Here is a 10699-nt window from a genome sequence, read left to right as displayed (position 1 = left end):
TTTTCTGGACTGCCATGAATAGAGGATAAGATAAACAGTTACATCAGAATTATACTCCACATGTATTGTACTGGTGGCTTGGTGACACACGTTGACAGGAGGATATGGTGACTACCTGTCTTCTAATCATTGTGCATTTCTTTTCTGTCTCAGTTACAGAACAATATCTTGTTCTTATATTCTAATGGGAAAGCTACAACACACTTTTCAAATAAAGTTCTGTTCATAATTTCCTCTGAAAAGTCTTGTCTGTGTAGTTCTGTAAATATATACCACATCATAAGAGCAGGGCACATAAGAACAGTGGCTCAAATTCATGTTATAAACCGATCCGAATACGTGCATGAACAAATTAAACATAAACAGCCAGAAAGGGTTACTTACCTTGTGGATCTAGCCAACGATGACAGAACTGTGCACCTCAGTCCTGACTCTTCAGAGGTTTGCAGACTTGCAGCACAGAAAGATGTCATCTTTGTAACTGGATATGTTCACTGAAACTCACACTACTCTTTCTCAGAGAGCATGCAGACTAGTTGCTCTGGCTCCTGTTCAGTCTAATACAAATGCAGTTGTTAAAGAAAAAAACAAAATGATGGGTTCATATGTTTCCATACATCAACACTCTGTTGTTTCCTGTTTAGTTAGTCTCGCAGTTATCATAAATAAAAACAATTTAAATGGCCAGTATAATTTAGAAATACAACAAAATGCTGTTAAAACACTACAATCAACTTTAAGAAGCCTGTGAATACACCAATTCCAAAGATGGGCATCACAGAATTATTTTAAAATTGCACAAACCTCATGTGATTCCAAAAATGAGAATAAAATGCTTATTAAAGGTGAAATTGCCAGTCTAAAAAAAGTTACAGATGGAAAAATGCAACAAATTACTTTTATCAAGTCTTATATACATACATGTATATATATGCATGTACATATGTATTTTTGTCTGTGTAATAGAGATAAACCTGTAACTCCAAGGAATAACGTTTAGAATTTTAAGAATTCATTACTTAATTCATGGAAAATATTTATTTTTTCTCACATTTTTATTTACATTCAGAAAATAGAAATTCATAGTTAGCTGCTGCCTCGAGTGAGGCAGTCGGCAGCTTGGAAAACATCCTAAAAGCCAATAGAAGCTGTGTCCCCCCAGTTGATCCAATCTGAAAGACGACACGGCAAAAGAAACCTCTGTCACCCTCCGATCCAATCTAGCGCGCAACATCTCGCTTCCGGGGTTAGCGTATGGCTGAATACGTCATTACGCTCTGCTCAGTGGCTATGGCGCTTCCTGACTGGATAGTAACACTGTTGGCCACTGCATCCCTCTTCTGTTTCATATGTTTGTTTGTGCGGTACAGGCGAACCGCACAGCTGTTTTGGAGGAAATTTGTTAGCAATATAATGGCCCGCACAGAGAAGCCGTTGTTCCGAATCGCGTGAGTATAGCATGACTTGCTTTGAATAACAACATATTTTGGTGTTCCCAGCAATTCCCAAGCTAAGCTTAGCTACATATATCTTGTTTTTTTTTTTGTAGGGGGGGCAGTCCTACCAAATTGAATTCAGCAGATGTTGTGATTTATAAGCGTGTGATTAGTAGACAGAAACATCACTCTTTAGATTTAGGTTCTTTCCCAAACCGACAATGGCTTCTTTATTTGGTTTGTATGCTAAAGGCTAGTTAAATTGACTTAAATATTTTTTTTTGTTTTGACTGAATAAACAGATAACCTGCTTAATTTTGAGTGACCCCAGTGTTCCTCAGAATATGATACATGTAGCCTCGATAAACCCTATCTAACCAGAGTAATTCCATGCCAAATGGTTTTCCTCCCAGGTACACACTCTACACCCGGACAAGACTTGGGTACATGTACTACAAGAGGCAAATGAGGAAAGCCAGGGAACATTACCCTGCCGGACATTCCATATCTTGTCCTGTTGAGTGCAATGGTATGCAACACACAAGCATGGGTTTTATTAATCAGTGTTCATCAGTTTTTTTTTTTTCATGCAAGGCCAGGTCCTATGTGGCTCATCAATGTTGAAATGATTGACATTATTGAAAATGTACACATGTATATGTTCTGTGTCTGTTCACAGGTATCAAAATAATCCCCCTTTCAGTGTTGTCTGACAACTACAGCTACCTTATTATTGACACAGCCTCCAGTGTTGCAGTTGTAGTGGACCCTGCAGACCCTCAAATAGTTCAGGTAAGGGCCTTTGCTGTCACGTTTGTGTAAAATCCCTGCACATCGCATTTTGGTCGTTTTAAGACTCATTTGCACAGAAATTCCTACTGAGGATCCAGATGTGAGAATGTCCCTATGAGACTATGTATGAATAGAACAGGTAAATGTCTATAATATCCTTGGGGAAACAAACGTGTGCTAATCACATTTGTTAAAAGTATTTGTTGTTGCTGGCCTCTACGTTGTTTTCCACTCTCATCCATACTGCACCTGCATTCAAATACATATTTTATGGATATCGACACAAAATTTGTTATCATTGTGGATAGCGTTGGGTGCCATGATATCTTATCCGCAGCTCCTATGTTCTATGAACTGCCAATCGTTGTCTCTGTACTAAAAAATGAGCACATCAAGATTTTACTGCGTCGACAATCCGTGTTTTGCAGCCCGTTATGCTGAGCTGTTGATTTTGGATGGTGATTGAAAATTAAACAGCTCTCACTGAAACTTTTCAGTCAGCCCTTGAAGAAGAGGGAGTGCTGTTAGAAGCTATCTTGTGCACACACAAGCATTGGTGAGTTTATTAGATTTCTTACAGCCTTTCTGTTTTAATTTTATGGTGTGGTTTGTTTTTAAGATTTTATGTAGGGCTACAGATGCCAAATGACTGACTGTAAAACTCTTTCATGTCATCAAGTGCGTGTAGGTAAGAATGTTTGACATTTTGAATGTAAGACATTTTTTCCCTCTTTTTAGAAATATTAAGTTTATGTCGGCTTCAAATGTGTCTGCACAAGTGTGGATGCTCTTGGTCAATCCCTGCACCTTTCCTCTGCCTTCTGTTCTGTTCACAGGGACCATAGCGGGGGAAACAAGTGGTTGAAAAGGCTTCACAGCTCATGCCGAGTGTATGGAAACGCAGCTGATAACATTCCTGGTCTCACACAGTAAGTCCCAGCAGTGCAGCCTTACACACAGTTTCCCTCTTGCTGTACTGAGTCCTGTGTTGTTCCCTTCTGTCAGCACTCATAGCAGCTGACTTCACAGTAATTTGCCATGGGATGATAAACTTCAGTATTGTCTCGGGGGGTTGTGACCTAAGATAGAGGGTCATCCTATGGTCGCTGGAAGCCATTTTATTGGTGTTGACTAATTTACCAGAAAACTCTCTCTATGTTTTAGAGTAGATAAATTAAATTTTAAAAGATGTGTTGTTTTTTTATTTAATCGCCATTTGTTTTGCCACAGTAAATCTGGTGGCTTTACATGTGATAATTACTTCTTAATCTGTCTTTCCTTTACTCTGTAATTCATTCACCCTCGTGTAGTTTTTATTTATACTGGGTTATAAAATACCGGGCCAAAATAAGGTCACACACTTCAGTATTTTGCATAAATTTTTCTCCAGCAAATGTCAAAGATTCTCAGTAGAGTTATGGTCTGGACTCTTTGGTGACCAACTGAACCAACTTCAGATCCTTTTTTTTGGACCTGCTACAAATATCCAATGTACTGTGAAACTCTGTTACTAGTCTAAGATCAGTTTGGTTTATTTCTTTTTTTATTTCCTCCCAGCCCTCTCTCACACAAGGACTCGGTAGCAGTTGGTCGAATGCACTTTAAGGCCCTGTTCACTCCTGGACATACAGTGGGCCACATGATCTACCTCCTGGATGGCCAAGCAGTCGGTGCCCCCTCCAGCCTCTTCTCCGGTGACCTGGTGTTCCTCTCAGGATGTGGTGGGTTATGCAGTAGAGATGCGAACAGTGCCGATTTGTTTGTGTATGAATAATCTTGTTTTTCTGTTAATGTCAAACTAAGAAATGAGAATAGTTAGTCAGGCTTCGCAGGCTTTTATTTGCATACTTTGAAGACTAGCTATTGTCTACCACCTACATGCGTCATTTTATGAGGAAAGAATCGGCAACTGGCCAATACCCAAGTCAAAATGTACGTGTTTTGTTAATCATTGCTTCCAGCTTTTCTGTACACGTTTCAGTGTTTCAACTTTTTTTTTCAAATGGAACTGTTGAGCATGGCTAATTTCTGTAACATACACTGTAATCGGACTGCTTCCATAATTTTACTGATGTGCAGTTGTGCTTTCTAATGCCTTATTTGTCAGAGATTTTGAGTAACGTGTTGAGAGAATTTACTACAAAATCATTTGAAAGTTTTTCCTGAAGAATCTTTAAATTCCTTATTTTGCGGGATTTGTGTTCTTTGTGTACAGAATGATAGAATCATCCAACCATATTTACAAATGCAGCTTAGTGTCCTTTTTTACTATTTCCCATTTTACTGGCATACTACCCCTTTAGGCAGCTGGGCAGACTGAAATGTGTTATTTTTTTCCCCTCAAAATGGACAGATAAAAAAAAAAATCTAAAACTGTTGAATTGAATTCTTAGTAGCAGTTAAAAAGCCCTTGAAAGTAAGACTTGACTTGCAGATAAGACACCATAGATGACCTGTTTTGCAGTTGGAATAACTTGTTAATCTGTTCTTATTGTTTTAGGGAGGATGTTTGAGGGCACCGCCACAACGATGCTTTCTTCTCTGGACACCGTTGGCTCCTTAAGTGACGATACCCTCTTATGGCCTGGTGGGAAAATCTTTTCAGCTGTGATTCAGTGTGATTTAAATGCTCATTTCTTTGTTTGTTTGTTTTTTTTACCTTAAGTTTGCAACGCATCACTTCATGGTCAAAACATAAGAAGGAGTTGAATGGGTATCTCCCTTAGTATAAGCTTTTAGTTTTAGTAATACTCGTTGGCTTTCTTATGTTCTTTTTCTATCCCACAGGTCATGAGTATGCAGAGGACAACTTGCTGTTTGCTGCTGAGGTTGAGCCACGCAACGCTACCCGAGAAAACAAATATCAGTGGGTGCTGCAGCAGCGAGGCCAGAAGCTTTGTACGGTAAGAATGATGTAGCACTGTTATTAGGCCTCTCACGCCATCCCAGAAGGGGATACGTGTTGCCCTGCACCGGGGAAGATGGGCTTATCGCAGTCTAAGCCACTCTTACTTCTTCAGCTTCCTGTCAACTTTAATCTGAGATACAGTTTGCAACAGTGCAGAGGTTCAGTGAAGGGCTTATTCAGAATTTAGATGACTCGAGAGGCTGCTTTGCAAATTTGTGCCTTCCTGAATTTTGTCAACTTCTATTCCCGAAACGTATGAAATGATTAACAGTGTTGTTTCCTCTGCGTAGAGTGCGTGCTTTCGTTAAAAGAAAAAACAAAAACAAAACAGTGTTTTAGTAAGACATCTATTGTGAGAAAGGAGTTTAAAGCTGATGTGCCATTAACCACTTGGTCAGGTAATACGTTGAAAAAAGAAATCAGTTTCTACCATTAAAGCTGGTTTCTGCTGTCAGAGATGTATGCGTTTTGTGTTTCAAGTATGTCCAGTTTTTACCTTCCAAAAAGGGAAACTTCAAAACGATACATTTTTTTCCCAAATATTACTGGCTTACATTCTGGGAGTGTTGTTGGAGGGAGGACAGCAGATCTCACTTTAGTTAGACATTTTGACTTTCCGTAGCAGGGAAACCACAGGTGTTTCTAATAAGATTAACTGTGGCTTCATTGTATTGTCCCAGTAAGCTGTGACAGTGTGGTGGTAAGCCAGCGTGCACAGTGCCAGCACTCTGAAACTGAAGCAGCTAAATGGGACTCACAGTTCATTCATATTTTCCATTTTCACCTGCTTTCGTCCCGTCGTGACGGGATGGTTTTATCATTCAGTCTCATTCAGTCTCTGCCGTTAAACATTCTACTGTGGATAGATACTCATTACCTACATATTTGATTAAGCTTTGTGGTTCAAAAGGAGAGTTGCATAAATCCTTTTTGTCAATCACTGCGGACTGTATTGAAGTAGTTGCATTTAAAAGGGGAATTAACGGGTGATTTGTCATGGACGAGATGTTTTGCTGCTGAATTGGGTCAAACGTGCAGAAGCTCAAAGCTGTGCTGATATAAGACGCATGAGTAACTAACTGCAGATAATGCCTCTCTGCCATTAGATGAACGATGTGAAAATAATTCTTGAGAGAGACAGCACATCAGTTTTGAGCAAGGCTCCTTTTTGACTTCATTGGCACTCTCTTTTCAGTGTCCCTCCACTGTCGGGGAAGAGAAGCAGTATAACCCTTTCCTGCGGAGCCAGTCTGTGGAGCTCCATCAGGCTCTGGGGATCCAGCAATTCCAGGATGAAGACTGGACCCAGTTCAGGGCACGGGTGTTGGAGGAGCTACGAAAACGCAAAGACCTGTACAACAGGAGATAGTAGTACAGAGAATTGCACAAGCAGCAGGGAACCAGGGCGAGGGCTCGCCTACAGTGGGCCGTGATGTGAATGAGTAATCCTCAGTTGAAGATTAAGCTGATCGGCATTAGGACATTTTTTAGCTCTTTTCAACTTAATTCTGTGACCACTAGGACGATAATTACGTCTTCATTACTTCTCAATACCATTAATAAAAGTCCACTTACCTCTGCAGGTACTTTAGTTGTCTGTGATATCGTGTTTATGTACAAAGTAGTGCACCTTAGTGATTTACAGTATTAATGATAATGGTTATTTTACAAATGGGTACAATCACATTTTTTATTCTGGGTTGTGAAACCCAGGGAGAAAAGGAGCCAACGCACTACTTTCAGTAGTTCAACCTGTTAGGTACTGTACAGTTTGTTCTACAGTTTAAGTTCTTAGGTCAAGTAAGAAATGGTTTACAAAAGCCTTTTTTTGGACAATCTATGGTACGCAGGCTTTATTTTCTGGCTTCGTTTCACATTTACGGGGCTGCTGAATAGTTGTAAAAATGTTTTGACAGCAGAGACCGAGTGATTGGAGCGTTTGATTTAGAATTTTTTTTAATATTATTTTTAAGAGTCATGGCAACACTAATCCTAAAATCCTCTTGGATACTTTTTGTGGATGTACTACAGTTTATGAAAAAAATAAAACTTTGTGCATGAGGTTAATGAGAATGTTTTAAAATGCCAAAATAAAAGATATATATATATATCTTTATCTTTATAGAGATATAGATATACAAATATATAGATATATATATAGATATATATATATATATAGATATAGATATAGATATATAGATATAGATATAGATAGATATAGATATAGATATATATATATAGATATATATATAGATATATATATCTATATATATATAGATATATATATAGATATATAGATATATATATAGATATATATATATAGATATAGATATATATATAGATATATATATATATATCTATATATATATATGTTATAGTTTACGAGAATAAAACTATCAAATGGGTGAAAACATCTAAACATATTTTCAAGTAAAGAACTTTGCTGTGCGTCTCAGCTAAAATCTAGTGTCAACTGATTTTCCATATATAATTAAGTTTTTGGGTTTTTTTTTCGATTTGTTACATGAATGTGAACTGAAAAAAATGCAGGTTTTGACTGGTAATGTGCTGTGATGTATTAAACATAACTGAAGTGCTGTTGAAGGGACTATTTTCTTATGGTAGCCTTTAAAATTCCAATTCTAATCGAGGTTGAAAGATGTTGAGATTGTGATGAAACTTGGTTTTCTTTTAAATATTTTGAGGACACTGTACAGCACTGACTGGAATTCATTTTCATGGAATGTTTTTATGACCAATATAAAAACTGTAAAAAAAAAAAAAATCGAAAATTGTGCATATTTTCAACATATTAAAGGACATTCTCAGCCGTGACGAAAACTGGCATCGGATTTTTTGGATGAGCCCCACGGTTTGCACAATGCCCTGAAACTTTAAGACCTTTCTTTGAAACTTTATTTTGAACTCATTGTGATACTGTGGGAAACACGCTGGTAACGTTTTTAGGCTTCTCATCGTCACTCAGGTTGATTATTAATCAACTACTCTCAAGCAGTCTAATTTTGAAGATGGTTGTGAAAATTAGTTCGCTGTTGCAGTTGTGTTTTTGACCTGTCAGTTAAGCACAGAGATAAACGTACATTATATATATTATATTTTTCAATTATATTGTAGATTCAATATCTCCCTTTCAAGAAACAAGTGGAAATATTTTTTTCCTCTAAAAAGATCTAACAAAACCTTACAAGGGTCATTTCTCAATTAACCTGAGTCTAACGAACGTAAGTGCAAAAATAAATCCTTTCCACTGGCTTGTTCGAAATACTACTACAAAAAAGACATATGTGAACTGAAAGTTAAACGTGAAAATTGTTAAGGACCCCGTTTCATGGAATTCACATACTCGGCAATTCATCCTAAATAAATGGGTTTTCTCATGCTGTGCACTGGCAGAAATGAAGGCAAATTGTTTTCATCGAGTTCTTCTTGCAAAAATATAGAAAATACTCGATCACAACTGAAGACTTTTCACCTGCACAAAAAGCCGTACATCATAGTACACGGATGGTGCAGGAAAATGGCCAGAAAACAAAACTCCTGCAACAAAACCTAAAATGATTTTGGATTTTATGAACAGATTTAATTATAGACTTGGTTACATGTTTCTCAACCATGCCCGTCAATATACTAACACGATGGAGAAAAACACAGTGGTTCAAAGATGCTATAAAAGACTGCTCCCTCTGTTAGAGGATGAAGGACCAGAAAGAAGAATGAAGGGGAAATAAATGTTTATACTTTGGCAAAGGTTTGAAAGCTCCTCAGACTCCTCTGTCACTCCTGCACAGGAGTCTGTAACAGAAAACATTCTCCCTTGGTAATTGTTGACTAAAATGTTATTCTGTTTGATGCGGATCTGCACCTTATTTGCATATGTTTGAGTTATGAATATCACCACACGGGTGACTATTTTACTTCAGGTTACGTTTTAATGAGAAAATATGAAGGCAGGGCTGTGTTTGCGTTATTTGTTGTCTTTATGAGTGTTCTCAACTGACAGCTGAGTTATATTCCCCCACCGCTATAACTTTCCTCAGTTCAAATAGGAGCATAAACTACTTCATGCAGATGCAGAAAATACTCTGAAAGAAAAAAAGATGAACCGAGGCTTCACTTGACAAAGCACAGTAATAAAACATTGCATAAAGCTCTGGGATCACAACCTTTGTGTCCCGGTTTATGCCTTCTTCATTTCTCAGAACAAAACAGAGGTGAAGGTCAAGTTAATATCGATGTTCTTTCTCTTGCTAACAACATTAAGATACCAGTGAGAGGTCTGTAGGTCACTGAACACAGTCCAAGGTATGCCTAGAATTAGACATTATTGCTTGGAATTGAGCATACATGCAATTATTAAGTATTCGGTGTGTAAAGGTGTATATTGTACATTTGTATGCAGATAAATGAGTGGGGTTAACCAACTTGACAAAAAAAAAAAAAAGAGTCTAGACTGGCATGTTGGTTGTGGCTTAGCTTGAGATTAAAGTTAGTGATCCATCCACAATGTGTCATCATGTAACAGTGCTCTGCCCACGTACACTTTTATATATAATTGCCAGCAAGGTTGCCAATGCATGGGGGTTGAATAACTTTGCTGGTTACCAAATTATGCAGTTTTCGCCTTCTCGCCTTTGGAGAAGTAAACCACCATAAACCATGGAGAGTGTGTCGCTGGATTTACGACACATTGAATTTTGCTTATGCATGATATTGTAAGTATCCAACTAACACTGAGTCTGTCTTTAGTATGTCAGGAGCTTACACACTTATCATAAGAATCGTATTTTCTTGCACATACCTAAGACTAACTTCTAGAATCAACTGTCATTCCATTTCTTCTGGACATAACAAAAACATGGCCATCCTCTGTAAATTAAAAAAAGATAAGATACAATTTTCAAATACCTACAAAATATAGTTTTTGTGTGTAACAATGTAAGCATAAATGTCAGCTTTGTAATTTGGTTTGTGGATCAATGTTGTTTTATATGTTCCTTGGTGGTGCGTTTTAATTTGTGTCTGATAGGTCCTTTTTTGAAATCCTTCTTTTTTTTTTATCTCATTAAAATGTCCACCTCCAAGCCAAACTAAACTTAAACCAACCAACCAGACAACAACAAAGCAAAAAATAGTCTGAGCTACAAGGTGGCACTCCCTTCCCAACATGCAACCAAGCATGTCACATTTTCGCTGTCATCTCATGATGTGTTAATTACACAAAAAAAATGTTCTCCCTGGACAGTCTACAGGCCTGGAAGTTTTTCAAATTGAAATCAGTTAATACAGTAGCCTACTGACAATACGCTTCTTTTAATACTAGTAATCACAAAAGTACTACTGTTACATATTTTCTTATTGATAGCTTAGTCTCAAAGAACAATTCATAGCTCGATATTTTCTTTCATTGTGCATTTTATTACAATATAGTGAAGTGTCCGTGCTCTTCCTAGGGGCTAAAAAAACGTACAAACAAAAAACCACGGAGCCCTTCTCCCACTCCGCTCCCCAACGGTTCTCCCCTCCGTGTTTTTTCGATAATCTC

At 37.7% G+C, this 10699-nt stretch overlaps 1 protein-coding gene across 1 annotated transcript; it reads left to right on the top strand.

Annotated features, from left to right (window-relative positions):
• The first annotated feature begins 1289 nt into the window (after positions 1–1289).
• Positions 1290–7250, top strand: pnkd (PNKD metallo-beta-lactamase domain containing). Its single transcript, XM_075478752.1, has 9 exons — positions 1290–1448; positions 1850–1965; positions 2116–2228; positions 2726–2784; positions 3065–3157; positions 3786–3949; positions 4729–4815; positions 5016–5131; positions 6332–7250. Exons 1-9 carry the CDS (start codon positions 1291–1293, stop codon positions 6503–6505), a joined length of 1080 nt encoding a protein of 359 aa, XP_075334867.1. The 5' UTR covers position 1290; the 3' UTR covers positions 6506–7250.
• The last annotated feature ends 3449 nt before the right edge of the window (positions 7251–10699 follow it).

Source organism: Odontesthes bonariensis, chromosome 12, assembly GCF_027942865.1.
Source record: "Odontesthes bonariensis isolate fOdoBon6 chromosome 12, fOdoBon6.hap1, whole genome shotgun sequence".
Taxonomy (NCBI): Eukaryota; Metazoa; Chordata; class Actinopteri; order Atheriniformes; family Atherinopsidae; genus Odontesthes; species Odontesthes bonariensis.
Note: the sequence above shows the minus strand (reverse complement) of the source record. Positions and strands in the feature narration are given on the sequence as shown.